Raw genomic sequence first — 16492 nt, 5'->3', positions numbered from 1 at the left:
CACGGTTCTAAATTAGCTAATTTGCAAGTTCCCTATTCTTAGTCAAAACGCTTGTTTTAAAAAGAAAACGACGCTAGATTTCCCTTTCTTTGCATTTAGAGATGATGCTTTGGTTAATGAACAAAATCATTTCCATAAATCTCATCCACTGGTTTCAAGTGGAATTATGTTTGACCCAGTTGAAAAATAAACACTTTGTGACGTAACATAAACGAATCGAATTACAAACAATGTTAAACAATGACGTATGACTCGCAACAATGAACTTGGTGCTGCAATTTTTAACTCAAAAATTTTTTGGCGTTACAATGAATTATGAAATCGGCGTTACAAATGAATTATGAAAATCAATATTATTGTTTAGGGCAAAAAAAAAAACTTTTTTTTTAAATAACATTATAAAAGTTTAATGCTAATAATTGTATCTTGGTCTTAGAAATTTAATCCTAGTCTTAAGTTTCATAACAAAATGGTACCGATATTTAGTTTAAAATATAAAAACACCGTTTTAGCTACAGTACCTTGGTTACTCAAAGTTCATCAAAACGTCAGTTTATCGCGTGATGTTTGTTGTTACGTCACAATGCATAACATGCAAATGCCACCGGTTTATCAGAAACTAGTTAAAAATTGCCAATCGGTATTTAGGTGACATTTAGTTAAATATCCTGTCTGGTATTTGTAAAAAAATAGAATTTTATTGGAAACATCATTTTTAATTCCTGATTAAACGTTTACGTGATATGTCAACTTCTTGATGTGTTTCTGCTACAAAATAACTTCTAACTGAGGAGAATATCCCAAAAGAACCTTACGCTGTTAATGTAAGTTGTTCGTTTTGTACAAAATTTCCATAATCGTATGATTTATCCTAAAATTGTGAATATATCATTTCTAATGCGACGAGCAGAAAAAACATCCGAAAATAAACATTACATCAAACGGTTCAACGATTTGTTATTTATTTCTAAACAAAGTTATAACAGGTCGTTTAAAAACGCTTTTTATTCACCGTAAAACACTTTAATATTATAGCAACCAAAGTCTCTACCTAACTTCGAACCACATGTTTTGCTTTAAAACTCCATCTATGACGTCACAACAGCCAATTGTTGCTTTAATGTAAACCCGGAAATTCGAAGGTGCCAAAATAGTTTAACGCCCCTCATTATGAGCTCATAACGCCCCCAACCTAAACAGGATTCATCTAAAACGATTCTCTAATCCGGACCTGCCCAGTCGTCGGCAGCTTGTTTACAAACTGTGACGTAACAATAGGGCACGCGAGGAATGTCGCAACACGACTTTTGCGCAACCTTGACAACAAAGGGAAATTAGCTTCAAGATTTTTGACTAATTATATACTTTTTTAAATAACTTTTACTTTTAGTCAATAAGTTTTAAGATTAACTATAATCAAAGGATTCCAGGGTAATAATGAACAAGAACTTGTATATTTTATGTTTTGAAACTTTGACCTTGCTTTGATTTCTCCCGCCCAAAACCTCGCAAGCTGTTTACTTTCAAACCCCACGCCCATTGTCAACAAACAATAACTTTTACGGCGTCATAATGGACACTTTGTTTATGTCATACGCGTGTCAGTTGTAAAGGCTCACTTAACTTAAGAACTAGTCAGACAACCTTACCTTCGAAAACTTCTTTTGTTTGTATTTAAACCTTTCCTTGAAACGTCCACTATTTTTTATTGCAGAATTATATTTTATAAACATACGAGTCATTAATCAATTGTACTATATCACAATTTACAAATGATTGGCTGTGACAATACTTAAAGTAATAAAGTGTAAAAACGTTAAAAAATCTTAGATTAAAGTTGAACTTGACAGCGATATACCGCCACCTTGCGGTTATATATTTATTGTTATTTATCCGCTAGTTGTAGCTGGAGCAATTTCCGTTGACGGGTAATCCCACGAATGTGACAGGGGTTGCCCCTTCACTGCAACAAAAACATAAAAATCTAAAGTTAAAATGTGAAAATATACGAGGAGGTAGTTTTATTCAGAAATATTTTCGCAAAACGTCTGGTTTAAGTGGTTTATTTGATTTTTGAATAAATAAATAACAATAAAATCGGCCGACATTTATTTTATTTACTTTACTTTGTTTAATTAGTGAAACATTTTAGGGTTAGTTAAAAGTCATTAGCATGGGAAACAAATTGAGGAAATAAAAAAAACATTAAAAAACACAATTCAAACTTGCTTACTCGAGGTCTCCCACGTGACCGCAGAGCACACAGAATGTGGAGTACAATCCACCATCACTGCCGCACACAGGGTTGAACTCGCGAGTGCAGATGCCGTCCAGGTCCCTGCAAGTGCAGTTCGCAGCCTGAACAAATATAACGGAAAACAATGTCAAACATGAAATTTAAAATATTAAATAATGATAAACTAATATTCGTTCTCCAACGTATTGACAACCTTTACAAGCAAACATATTTAGTGCTGGCCACAGATTAAATATAAAAATGTTTGTAGTTTTAAAATGTTGACGAAATAGGTTGATAGACAAAAACTGATTGAACACAAAATGAAGATTTCCCCGCCTTAGTTAAACGAACAAAATCGTTTATTAAGTTCTTATGGATGTTTGTATAAAACGCATTTGTTCTAACAAGTTAATTACTGCAGGATTGATTGCTTCATTGTTTAAAACAATGTTAATTTCTACTGTTTTGTTTTTCTTCAAACGGTCTTATTATGACGTAATACTCACTGTATTGCCAATGTCGAGTCCGAATTCTTCCACAACATCCGGGTGGTTCGTGCAATAAGTTGTTTCATCTGCAACGAAAACACCGTAAAATGTAACATTTGTTGATAAAACTGTAAAAAACTTTACATTTACGGGCGTTAAAAATCGAGTTGCTCCACCAGGCAACATTTCAATAGATAGAAATCGCTCTTCTGGTGTAAACCAAGTATAAACCGACGTTTCGGCAGCAGATACCAGCTGACCTCATCAGGGTTAATAATTAAAACGAGAGTGCGTTGGCCAGCTTATATACTGAGAAGTAAAAAATTGAAAAAACGTAGATTAAAATTAATAATTCTAGACGTCGCTATGCGATAAGCTGTGACGCGACAGAGTCATCCGGCTTACGAGCGTTATTTAACTTAGAGTGTTTTGTCCAACTTGAATATCACCAGAAATGCGAACCGGATCTAGAATTTACATTTTGCTTATTTGACGTTTTTATAAAATGAAGAAGAGATGAGAGAAATGTTTATTAAATTCATACTGGGCTTTATGAAGTGGTTTAGTTAATTCCACCAAGATTGGCTTAGATTTGCATTCGCCAAACAATTTGATTAACAGATTATTATCCGTTTATTAGGATAGTTAGGGAGATATGACGCGGGACGAAAGATTTAAAAAGGCGGGTCGTAGTTCGGTGCCTAACAGAAAAAATATTACAAGTTTAAAAATCAAAATGTATTTTTTAAACAGATAAATTTGTGAAACTTTAATAAACCTGAGGTGTAGTTTCCAATGACACCAACCACAAACATAGAAGCAATCACGATGTACCAGTTCATTTTGTCGTCACTTCGGTAAATTAAACAAAAAATTTTACTTTTATATCTTGCGAAAAATCTGCGGCAACAAAAAATAATTTTATAAACACACATTATTATTGTATAATATCGCAATTTACAAATTATAGGCTGTAGCAATACTGAGGTAATAAAGTGTAAAAACATTTCAACTTAATTCCCCAGTTTTGCAAAATTTACACGATTTCCCCCAAAATTTATTCAAATTGCATTGTAAGCTAAGCAAAAAACTTTTCTTCAAGTCTAAAGATTTTAAAAACGTGAAAATGTGTCGGTGCCTTCGTGAGTAACTAACAAGTAAAAAGTTAGTGGCGCGCAGATGAAACAAGAATGACGCATGGGTTATTAAAGGCGCTCCTTGCCATTCTGTTTCTTGGCGCGCCGTCAGAATATTCCTCTTTGTTTTACTCACTGCACGAAATATATTTTCCTAAAGCGCAATTTTAAGAAAGCCATGAAGTAATTCTGAAACTTTCCTCGAAAATTCCCCGCTTAACTTTTTCTAATTTAAAAAAAAAACTCATTTGTTTTTAAACAGGCATTAAGGCAAGCGATATTTTTTGATGCGCACTTATCCATAAAATAACTGATGATATTACGGCATCCACTCGTCGCCTTGTAATCGTATTGTTTCGTAAAAGGTTGGACGACGCCAATTCGTTTTTATTGGTGCCCTCTGACTTAAAAGTTTTATCTAAATCCAGAAATCGTGTTTTTTTTTTAATAAGTTAAGAAATCGCAACTATTCCATCTACGACAGGGGTTCTCAAACTGGGAAAGTTACCAATAAATCCGCAGGGCATCTTCTACAAAATCATACAGTTATAGCAATCAACCTTACTAAAAGACAAGGCGGTATAGGTAAATACAATAACATTATCAGTTATCGACTGAATCATGGTGCGCATTGATGGCTCGTTTGCTTGGCTTCATGCCTGTGCGTTATTCGAACAGGTTATTTCCAAAGTCACAAAAAGTTCCGGCATACCTTAGAATCTCTCAAGGAACAACTAGTTTGACGCAAACACAGATTATCAAATATTATTAATCGCTCAACTAAATACAAACTGCTAATTATCTAATTACAGAAGCCAGCCTTATGTTGATAAACCTCCGCTCCACATGTGTGCTACACACACTACACAGGCCAACTAACGCTCGCGCCGCTAACAATTGCTCGGTGATACAGGTTACTATGACGTCACATTGACAGGAAATAATGCATTGTGAGTCACAGAGTGCACGCGCGTTCTGCGTAGAAGGCGTGCAGTTGCTTGATTCTTAAAACAATGGAATTCGGGTCGAACGGGGTCGTGAGAGTTGAGCAAGACGCTGGGAAATTTGGTCGGGAAATTAATTTGCTTATAATAAAAAGTCTAAAAATAAATAAGGTAAAGGATGATAAAGAGGTCACTTGGCTCACATTAAATTAAATCTGGTTTGAGATTTGTTGGTGTAATTTTTTTGTGAAAAATAAAGTGGTAAAATAAACTCGAGAAGACGATAAACAAAAAATAAAATACTTTCAGGCTATGTTCTGCACAAACTTACGTTTAGCCACACTAAATTACAATTACCGTAATATTTAAAAAATTTTCCTTTGGAAGAAGTTAATCGTTAAATGCAAATCGTTCCACAGTTGTACGCAAATCGTTCGCGGGAAACCACTTACTTTCCACGATCGATAAATGGCCTGAAACACTTCGCAAGGAATCTCTCGCAGAAAATAAAATGTAAAAGAAAAATTCTGGATTTCGATTCAGTTGATAAATTAGATTGTTTAGTAAAACAGGCACACGCATAAAATCACCTCGGTCTTAATATTAAGGTTATGCAATGTTTTTAATGAAAATTTGATGTTTTAAAATAAATATTTGGTGAAACTCACGTGGACTCCAATTTATGAAAATATATTTTATAAAAATATTTTTTTATAAATCAAACATAAAATTTTGTTTCCCAAACTCGTATTTAGTTGCTTTGGTTGGAACCTTCCAATGTGGGACATTTTCTTGTTTTTGTTTCGTCTCTTTAAGATTAACATTTAAACCAATGTTTGCCAACCAAGTTTTCACATGTTTGGGTTTGTTGAGACTGGTAAACTTATCTACAGTATCTATATGTTGAAAGGAACACAAAGAAACCACTATACAAGGTTTTGATGCTACATTGCATTCATCCTAACAACAAGTGATTCATCACGTGATTTAACTCGCGCGTTGTTTTGTTACGTCACAGAGCGCCCAACATTCACTAAATACGATATGTTTAAATGTAGCGGTTGCCTGTTTGTTTCATCACAGCTTGTAAACAAAGCAGCAAATATCGGAATAATAATAATATTGAGTTGAATTTTATTCTGTTCAAATCAGGCTGTGGAGTCGGTTTGTTTTTCTAAAACAACTTAAGACTACCCAAGTCGGATGTGCGCATGCGCAGTACAAAATTTTAAAACTGAGATGGCCGCAAACTGTAAATAACAAATGTGTAACAGCGAATGGTGGGACATTTCCAACCGTGTATTGTGAGTGAATGAATTATATGACACTACTATAAGTTGATTGCTGAATATCCCCCTTTATTTTAGTTACTTGAATGGATAGAATACAGGCCTGTGGAAACGGGGCCGGACTCGGGACTCGAATTATTGTCGATTTTTTGGTCGTGCTCGGGTTATTTTTACTCCTTGTTTAAATAATTCTCATACTTTGTTGGATTTTCTTATTTTTTTCGCTTCTCAATTTTATTCAGTGTCGGTGCATTTTCAAGTCAGACCTAGTGATTATATTTTGTGCAGGTTTGAATTTGATCGTAAACTTCTTAAGGTGGCGAATGTTTCTCCGCGGCCTGCTCAATATAAGTTTTAAGGAAGTGTACAAATTTTACAAACTTCATCAGTTGCAAATTGTCATGTTATTGTTGTTAAGCGAGGAACATGTGAAAAGCAAAGACAAAATAATTTAAACGACAAAATAATAAATAAAAAATAAACCCCCGGGAAATGTAACTTCCCGCAGATTGAGTAGTTAGTGCGACACCAAAATATCAAAAAGCAAATTTGAGATAAAATTAAAAGCCAGAATATTCGACAAAATATCTCAGCAAATTCACCGACAGTGTATAAATATAAAACAAACTAAAAAATACAGTTCTTATCTATTCACTTGATTTTTATACAACTGAATATTCTGGCTTTAAGAATTTTACCTATTTCTAAAAACACAATTCTCTAAAATCAAACTACGTCACAAGTTGGAACTTGAACAAACACGAATGAAAAGCAAGATTTTAAATATTATGGAGAAATAACAAGTCACTACTTTACATAAAATATCGAGCGACGAACAATGATGTGTTTGTTCCCAAACAATAACTTAGTTCTAATCAGAAGGCGGTCAAAACTTGGGTTTTCAGTCTGGTCAAGTATAATTACCAAAGTTTCTAAAGTTTGGGTAAAATTATTTCACTTTTGTCATTCGGTTTTGCGTCGAACATTTTTCAGACGTTTTTCGAAAATAAAATGAAACACTTTAAGAACAAAGTTCACAAATTTCAGTTCAGAGCGTCGCGCTTGACGTTTGTGACGTCACAACCGTACTCCACGAAGTCCCCGCCAACTTTCGCCCAGCTCATCCGATCGGAGGTGAAGTGTACTCCCACCTGCCCCCTGGTGGACACCGATATAGCGCCACCATGACCACCAACCCGTGAGCTCATCTTGTCCAAGGCAGCCACCGTCGCTTCCTGGGGGTGCATTCCTGGGGGGGCAATTGTTACACGATTATACGTCACAAACATTTTGAGGAAGCTATTCACTATGCCTAGGAAACCATTCGAGCGTGTAATTATTAGGTTAATTTCTTTATAAAATTTGTTTTAAACCACATTGGGTTTAAGAAAGAACTACACTCATTCCGATGTTCTGGACAACAAGCATCGCGGTCCGATCTGAATGACGTCATTACTATGCCCAATGCAAAATATTTGACATTGAAATGTTTAAAGGTGATGTTTTTTAGTTTGTTAGTTCAAAATTTACTTTTAATCTCGGTTATCTTTGGTTGTCAACTTTGTGTTTTTCAAAAAAACTTTCAAAGGTCGAATTTGTTTTACGTTCTCAACCTTAATCACTGACTGATTAAGGCGTTGTTTATTTCTTAAGAAGCTTGGTTTGTTGCGAAATACCATTTGTTTACAGAAAAGAGTCTTGTATTTAGCGTAGTGTGGTGGTCGCTTTACTTGCACGTGGTGGTCTAGCAACTATAACAAACCGTGTTTGAAAGAGAGTCAAAGTGACGTTTGAAGCTATAGCGGCTTGTTGTTTTATAATAAAGTTGTTAGTTGGGTTGTCCGTAATCTTGGGTCAGCGACAGAATGTCAAGCAGAAACTAATTTCCGGCCTAACGATAATAATACAACTTGATATCGGGCACCGGTTTCGGTCCAATATTATCGCGCATTCGGAAATTTAACCAATTACCTAACTAACAAAAATCTTATTGTTCAAACGTGGAAGAGTTCAGCAATATTAAGATCCAACTATCACAGGCGTCCAGATCAGCTAGATTTGCACCAGCCTCGAAATTTAAAGTGAAAAATGATCATTTCGCTCCCTGCACTCACCGTTTTCGACGAAGAAGGCGATCATTCTTGCCAAGTTCACCTTCATTATCGACTCACCATGGCCAGTCGTTGAAACCGCAACTAGAACACAAATCAGTGTAGATGTAACATAAGTGTATTAAAAGACAAATCAGTGTATGTGTAAGAGAAGTTTAATAAAATAACTGATAACTGTTTATTTGTCGCCACAAACGCGAACACAGTAGCAAAGGATCAACGAAGAACCACAAAATGTCAATCTATAGTCAGTTGAGGTAAAAACGAAAAAAAAGTAAAAAAAAAATAAACAATAAATGCGTAGAGTAGATGTAACATTATTACAATGCAACAAGATCCAGCAGAGTTTATACATTATTGTATCCATAATGGTGCTTAAACACAATACAGTGACCATTTATATTTATACCACGAAACATTGCAACATTACAGTCGCAATACAAAAACTATCACAACTGTATTCAAACAAGCCTGCTGTTTACGTTCAAATTATTCCCATTATCATGTCATGAATGCTTTATTACCTGAATCATTGTCAGCGAACCCACCGCTTCCAACAATGGGCGAATCAGAAACCCTCCCCACTTGCTGTGCCGTGATGCCTCCAGTGGACGTTGCGCACGCAAGGTTGCCATGGCAATCGAGCGCAACAGCGCCGACAGTGTCATGGCCCCTGTGACGTAACAGAAGGCAGTGTTACGCTGGGGAATACCCGTATGTAGGTCACTTAATCCCGAGGGAATTAGTTTGCTTCAAATGCATCTCACAGGAATTTAGTTTTTCCCAAAGGTGCGGTAGCAAAAATAAATAAAAATAGAAGTAGATGAAAGAGATTTGGAAATTGGTGTCAGATGGTTCACACTTTAAATATTCCTGGAGTTATATGCAGCTGTAGCGTTTTTCCATGGCAAATACGGTATATAAAAACACTTTTTGCGTAGGATCTATTGAATTGACAAATTAATTATATTTTACCTTAACATCTCCGTCAAACGTTTAATTTGTACTGTGTTACAAGTTGTTGCACAATATGTGATTCACATACACTTGTTAAACCATGAAGTGATGCCACAAAGTTATTTCACAAACCCATTGAAAAGCTCTTCAACTGTGCTCGTGTAAGTTTTGAACTGCTTGAATTCCCTTCTCGCGTGATCTGTGACGAAATAATCGCTTTCCTCTTCTGGAAGGTTGTGTTTTCGCGCCATTTTCAAACCAGCTTCTCCCGCCAAAAGACAATGGGGGCTCTGTGACGAAACAATCAAGTTAATGACAAGACAAACATCAAATGTAGATTTAGCTTCGTTTATCACTATAAGTTTATAACTTGAAGAGCAGACATATGGTAAATAAATACAGCAAATGCTGGCATAATGCAACAATTGTTCTCAAATGAATTATTCTACTTTGTTTAATTCGAAATATGGTTTACTACAGTTGAGATATAAATAAAGAATGAGTTACGAAGTATCAATATATAAAAGCCAATATATAGCTGTAGCATTTTAAACGTTTCGAATAAATCTTTTGGTCAAATAAAGATTTCGCAACGTTCGCAAAATGCCAGCTTCTTCTGTATGGGCTTTGACATTCTACAACCTCCAACAATTATGCTCCACTGTGTTACGAGTTACAAAGCTTCGAAAACTTTGCCATATTGAATAAACTACTCGTGGCCCTCAAAGGTTAGTAGTAATACACAAGGCATTTCTCAAAGTCTGCCTCTAAAACAATATTGAAAGTATTTTAAACTCAGTTGTAGATTGCGCTTGCATTCTGACTTTGTTCATCGCAAGTTGGAAGTATATTTCACCCAGATGTACGCCTAATAGAGGTGATCTAATGGTGGAACTAGAAGCGATCTCCAGGTTAAGAAATACTGGATAAAACAGGGCTTCGCAAACTGTAGGTCGCTCAACGATTTAAGGGGTCACAAGTCCGCATTATATATATACAAAGCTTTACATTTATAAAATTGTAATTCTTTTCTGTTTGATATGCTAACGGCAAACTTACAGCAAAACAAAACCTTTAAAATGCACATTACTTCAATAAATGCGTGCCAGAGCAAGCCACAAGAAATGTTGTTTTAAAAACTGTTAAACCTATGGAGTTTCGAGGAATGTTCAATATTATGATAAAAGGGATCGCAGACTAAAAAGTTTGGGAAATCCTACATTAAAGCATTAAAATCCGAGTTTTTAATGAGTCGCAAGTTTGAACAAACCTCGTCCAGTACGATCTTTGCCGCCTGGACCGGATTCCTGACCCTCTGTATGCAAAGAACCCCCCCAACATCACAAGTGTCTCCCCTCATCACTAGAGCGTGCATCTCAACCTCACCAGCTGCGTTCATCACAGATCCACGACCTGCACGGGTTACTCGGGGTTAAACGGGTTACTCGGGGTCATACGGGGTTACTCGGGGTTAAACGGGTTACTCGGGGTCAAACGAGGTTACATGGGGGCAAACGGAGTTATTCGGGGTCAACGTATGTTTTACGTGATTTAAATTATTCATATAAGTTAAGTTGTGGATCTCGGGTTTTATTGAAAAACCCACAGTAGAGGTTACTTGGGGTCATACGAAGTCACAAAGGTCACATTTTAAAATACTTAGAAATTCTGGGAGAAACACGCAAAATATTCATAAAAATATGTCACCCAAGAGCTGTGTGAAGTTGTTTTAAGATTTCCGTGAATTAAAAGAATTAGTCGTAGACCCAATAATATAAGTAACTGGAATAAGGCGGAGCAAGAGGACGTTTAGACAAACTTTGCTAAATACGTGCTACTTCCATTATTTCACTTACAACGGTACATAGCGCCGTATTTGCTTTACATTTAGTTGTTGACATACTTTTGTGTGAACAGTCAACAAATATTTTACAAACCTGCATCGAAAGACGGGTTATCTTCTAGACTCGAAACAGCCTTAACCACAGCGTCAATGCAATTCCCGCCAGATTTAAGAATTCTATGAGATACAATAAATAAGTTTTTATCCCTAAGTTAAAACGGGTTTAACAACAGGTAACTTACAATAAATAATCAATTAGTTTTCTTATATAATGTAAAAATAAAGCACTACAACGTTTTTGGCGTGGTTTCGAACCTTGTTATATAATAATAAAGAGTTTTTGCGGCTTTATTGAAGGTTAAATGGGGTTTAACAAAAAGTAACTTATATTAACTTATGGGAGGTGTACTAGAAAAGGTATGTGCTAAGCATTGCAACATAATTGCCCTGATTTCCAACCCTGGATTATAATAAAGGGTTTTTACGGTTTTTACTGAAGGTTTAACACAAAGGAACTTATATTATTAACCAACATGTTTGCCCTAATTTCGAGCTCTGTACTCACTCGTATCCCTCAATCGCTGCTTGTTTCGCTCCCTGCTCGCTGTCACGGATCATTGCGTCCGGGATCTTCCATGCTCCGCCATGCACGACGATCACTGGAGGCGGTAGAGAGTCGCTGTGACCATTCATAATTAACCGCTATATCACCTACGTCACAATAACACCGCTTGATTTAATATTAGATCGGGTTAATCTTGCAATTAAAATAATGTCGCGTCACAATTAGTAGAAGTGTGGCGTCATATTCGGTTATTTTAACAGCGAAGTGTTCGCACGTGCGTTTTAATCTTCAACATAAAAATACATATTCCAACGGTTTGTGGTTCAAATCCCGACCACCGCCAGTACAAAGTCAAATATAAAGATAAAATTGTGAAGCACGGTTGTGGGAAAGCTTGCAAAGATTTTAATACCATTTGTCGTTCAAGATTGCCACCCGATTTACAGATTTAGAATTAGGTAAATATCGTTATGGACAAAAATGATAAAACTGTAAAACACATAAATAGTGTTTAAACGCCTGCACAAGAAAACAAATTTTTAAATACATTTTAAAGCAAAATATTTCAAAATAAACATCGTACTTTTATAACTGCAACTAACAAGTCGCAACAACAAAAGCAGAATCGTATTATTTTAGAAACAGCTTCCCAAAAATAACACGACGAATTTGTAAAACACCAAAAACAGACATTCAACAACCAAACAATAAACATTTAACGTCCAAAGATCGTAAAGCGAATAAGCATATTGCTCGAACGGAAACGTGATATCAGATAACAACGATTTAAAACTGAACTGTTTGTCGTATTTTGTTGAAGAGGGAAAAAAATTATCACATCATTAAGCTGTAATTTTATAAGCGAAAAATTTCATCAATGTAAATGACCGAAGCATTTCTTTTTCGAACTTTTTAATAAAAAAGTTGAGATTGAGTCTTTATGAAACATTTATCGTGGGTGGACAATGACGCATATGCGTGGTAAAAAGTGAAATATTACGAAACTAAATGTTGCATAAGCTCTGCTTAATATTAATGAGAGTTGCAATTCCAATAATATTATGTGCTTACACAACACCAACAAAAGATATATGCACTTTAAAATACACAAAAAAGTAAATGTATACATTGGTTACTTATTATAATGTTACAAAATACACAACATTGAAAATACCAAGCCCAAAAAAAGACATAATAGCTTAAATGTGCTAAATTGACGGTAAAATGTTTTATTTTTAAGAACTGGTACAAATAAAGCATGACGTAAGGTTTTTCTCAAATTCTGTTAAAATCACGACCAATCTTAAGCTTAGTGCGTTAAAAATGTTAAATTGTTAATCGGGTATTAAAGTAATTTTAATGTACTTCTCGCCTTTAAACGCAAAAGGTTCTCACTCAGCGTACTACTGAGTGAAACCGTGTTTACGACCACAGAGCATCGCATAACAGTGGCATATGGGTGGGTATTTGAAGTAGATAAAAAACTACTTTCACATTCACAAGGTCAACAACAACAGCCGACATACGGCAACACAAAACAAATATTTGCTGAAACCGCTTTCGGTGTTTAAGCAGCGGAAGCTGTGGTCACGTGACACTAGTGCAGCCACTCTCCCTCGAACTATTTTTACAACAAATCTAATCAAGGCGTAAGTGTTACAGAAAATATTTAGCGACAATTTTTGTAAATTAGCAAAAATATAAAAAGGGTGAGAGTTCGAAATTAAAACAAGCCAGACTTTCATTCCACTTTTCGAATTCACGAAATATAAGTAAAACGTTTTTTACTTAACGATGTGGCCAGAATGGAACACCACATGTGAGATGTAAGCCGATAAAAGGATGTAATACAACTCTGTCTGCTGGTGACATTACTGATGTTTGATCAATAGTTACGACCCATTTCAGGCAGCGTTGTATGGTGCTTAAATTCCGCGTCACACCCTTCTTAGTGGTTTTACAATCTTCCTGGATTCAAAGCAATAAATACTGTCAGGACTCGCAAAAATGTCGCCAATTTATTCCTGCCAAACTGTTTTCATAATTTATTTAACTTGCCTTTAATTTTGGTGTGTTTATCACGTTTACCATGAGCGATTCCGCTTGTTCGATTCGGTTATGTAGGTGTGCATCAAGTATTGTTAGCGATTTAGGCAATAATTGGCATTTAATCTTTGGTCTTAAGAGAATTTGTTGAGTCTAATGTGCCCCGTTATAACAACAAATTGTTGCTTAAGTTACTCAACTGTTTTCAACTCGTCTTGGGAAAATTGCACTCGCATTTTTTCGAGAAAACGGAACGGCAGGATTTCATTTTGAGGGTAATACACCTAGATTTGGTGGGTATAGTTGAATGAACTTGCCACCGGCGTACCAGCTTAAACCACACAAACCTACAAGACTTCTTGGAACAACCAACGCCCTGAGAATTGTGTTATCAATAGATCTTGGAAATGCCACAGTTGCTTTACACTGAACAGTAGGTTTTAGGTTACTGTGCAAAAATAGATGCGCCAGCCTTAATTGATTAACCTTTTAATTGCGCACAACCACGTTTTGTAGAACCTAAATATCACCTCACCATGAGCTCTCGGTTTTTCGAACTTAGCGTAATCTCCCAGTAGCAATGTCACTAATGTAAAAAACGCCAAAAAGATTCCACATTTTAACCGACAATCGCTGTACAAGAACACTAAAACATATCATCAGGAGAAACGCTCATTTCTTTTGACCGAGGTCTGTTGTTCTATTTTCCATGTTGCCTTAATAAAAGCGACAAAATGATATTGAACGTCTGAAGCAGTGATGTCTTACTATATCTTGCACAATTAAGTGTGCGAAACAAAACAGTAATACAATGACGTTTCCCCTATGCATCAATTGTATGAAGTGGTTCGATAAATCAATATTTTAATCAGCTCTAATGTTTCAATACAAGGAAGTGATTTAGTGGTAGAGCTGCTTCTAAACAAGTGCGATCAGATATTATGAAACAAGGCGTATATGCGTACATGTTAACAGCGAACTTGTAACATAAGAGTGACAACCTGACAACGCGCTTCGCTGACTCACAACTTGAATTATTCACCAGCTTATTTTGTTGTGAATAGCGCTAACAAGCAATGTGCTCAGTTAACTGAGAAGGGCTACAAAGAATTTGTAGCTCGAATAGAACTTGGTTGTTCAGTGACATTCAATTATCGATTAAATTGTACAAATAACTGCATCAAACTATCTGTGGAAATTGAAGACTAAAGCAATATACTGAATCTGTGATGAATATATAGGCTAAGTATGTAAGCACTGCAGAGTAACTTCTACGTATATAGACCGTCTTAGTCATTCTATATCCACGCTTAACTAACACACCATCTAACCTGGTTAAACTTACAGCTGAAATACAGTTAGTTCTGAACTACCGCTAAACAACCTCTATCAGCTAATGCTTCATCATTATCCCACGCTTTTTTAGACTAAACCTGGTTCTCAATGGGGAACCACACTATATGACGCAACAATGGGGGCGTGACAAAAGGGGGCGCGGCCTCAGCCAATCAGCGACCAGCATTCTTTACAACTGGCCAGTACATCCGTATATTTTTATTCCAGTTTAACAAGATGGCAAACAATGTAAACATTCTACAGAGGTTGTGAAGATGTTACATCACAATAAACCTATTGTGTTGGTTTACAATCGACCTTTCACGTCACAGTGAAATGTGGGCGTGAACCTGCGAAGCTATCTCCTTCTACTTACGCGCGTTGTAACTTAACCCCAACAATTTCGAAATCTGCACAATCACGGTCTACTAAGTATTGCTGGGCGCTGCAGAAAGCCTGTTCAAAATGAATAAAACGTTGTTCAAAACGTTTCTTAATATGCTACCAACTTCTGAATGGGCTTTGATGTTCATTCTACGTCTAACTACAACCTCCAAATATTATGCTTGTAAGTTTATCAGGCAATGTACTATTTTTATACGTTTGGTTTGTCACGAAAAACAACTTTGAAAATCGCGCTTAAACGTGTCTGTTCTAACATGAACCATATCTTTGTGTATTCACCAAATCCATCTGACTTTCATGTTGGCGTCGGGCTTTTGGGACAAAAACTTCATTGTTAGGCGAAAGTATGTTCTTCCGCTGCCAAACCTTTATTATTTGCTATAATGTCTCCTCATTTTGCGCTGGTTCCTGCTGTAACTACCAACATTTAAGTAAAGGTTTACGCCATTTATTAACTGAGACAAACCGCGAGATTTGAGCGTCTTAAGGTTGTGTTTTTTTGCCAACTCTACACACAACCTTGTGGACGATTTAATTTATACGAGGATACTACAACATGTCTGGCATTTCCCTGTGCATATAAAAAGTTTAATTTTTCGCGTTTTAGTGTAAGACGGGATTTCCACCATTTCCTTGGCTTTCTGTGACGAATGGACAGCACATTTTAATCCCCTCAACAGGCCTTCCAAGATACTCGGTGTTAATTTTCAGACAGCTGTCGACGTAAAACGCAATTTTAAGTTTCAGATGTCCAAAGCGTTTTGTGATTAGCGTGGTTATTTCTACATTAGGTATGGAATACATTTTCCAATACTTACTGCAGCCAAATTGGTCGAGTAAACCGACACCACATTAATACAGGCGTTTCGATGCGCACTTGCATCCTCATTAGTCTGAGTCAGTGTTGTAAACAAGTCATTTTGAAATAAAGGTCCCAGTCAAGTCATTCGTAAAATAACTTAAGTCCAAGTCAAGTCTTTTTGAATAAATAACAAGTCAAGTCCCAGTCCAAATCATCGGTTGCCCAAGTCAAGTCATAATTAGAGCAAGTCAACTTCAAGTCCAGCCATTGTCAAAAAATAAAACTTTAAATTATGAAAACCGGCAAACTCCTCTGATTATTATGAGCAACTC

The 16492-nt window shown here is 36.1% G+C and overlaps 2 protein-coding genes across 2 annotated transcripts; both read right to left on the bottom strand.

Annotated features, from left to right (window-relative positions):
• Positions 1-1691: 1691 nt before the first annotated feature.
• Positions 1692-3623, bottom strand: LOC146157680 (double-headed protease inhibitor, submandibular gland-like). Its single transcript, XM_083388407.1, has 4 exons — positions 3506-3623; positions 2746-2813; positions 2234-2358; positions 1692-1963 (listed from the first exon to the last, which is right to left on the bottom strand). The coding sequence occupies exons 1-4, from the start codon at positions 3567-3569 to the stop codon at positions 1897-1899; spliced, it is 324 nt and encodes a 107-aa protein (XP_083244533.1). The 5' UTR covers positions 3570-3623; the 3' UTR covers positions 1692-1896.
• Positions 3624-6481: 2858 nt separating this feature from the next.
• LOC146157679 (isoaspartyl peptidase/L-asparaginase-like) lies at positions 6482-15022 on the bottom strand. Its single transcript, XM_083387175.1, has 7 exons — positions 11573-15022; positions 11102-11184; positions 10435-10577; positions 9297-9454; positions 8732-8880; positions 8211-8291; positions 6482-7345 (listed from the first exon to the last, which is right to left on the bottom strand). The coding sequence occupies exons 1-7, from the start codon at positions 11698-11700 to the stop codon at positions 7140-7142; spliced, it is 948 nt and encodes a 315-aa protein (XP_083243301.1). The 5' UTR covers positions 11701-15022; the 3' UTR covers positions 6482-7139.
• Between the last annotated feature and the right edge of the window lie 1470 nt (positions 15023-16492).

This window comes from Ascidiella aspersa, chromosome 4 (assembly GCF_963924565.1).
Source record: "Ascidiella aspersa chromosome 4, kaAscAspe10.2, whole genome shotgun sequence".
Taxonomy (NCBI): domain Eukaryota; kingdom Metazoa; phylum Chordata; class Ascidiacea; order Phlebobranchia; family Ascidiidae; genus Ascidiella; species Ascidiella aspersa.
This window is presented reverse-complemented; position numbering and strand designations above follow the sequence as displayed.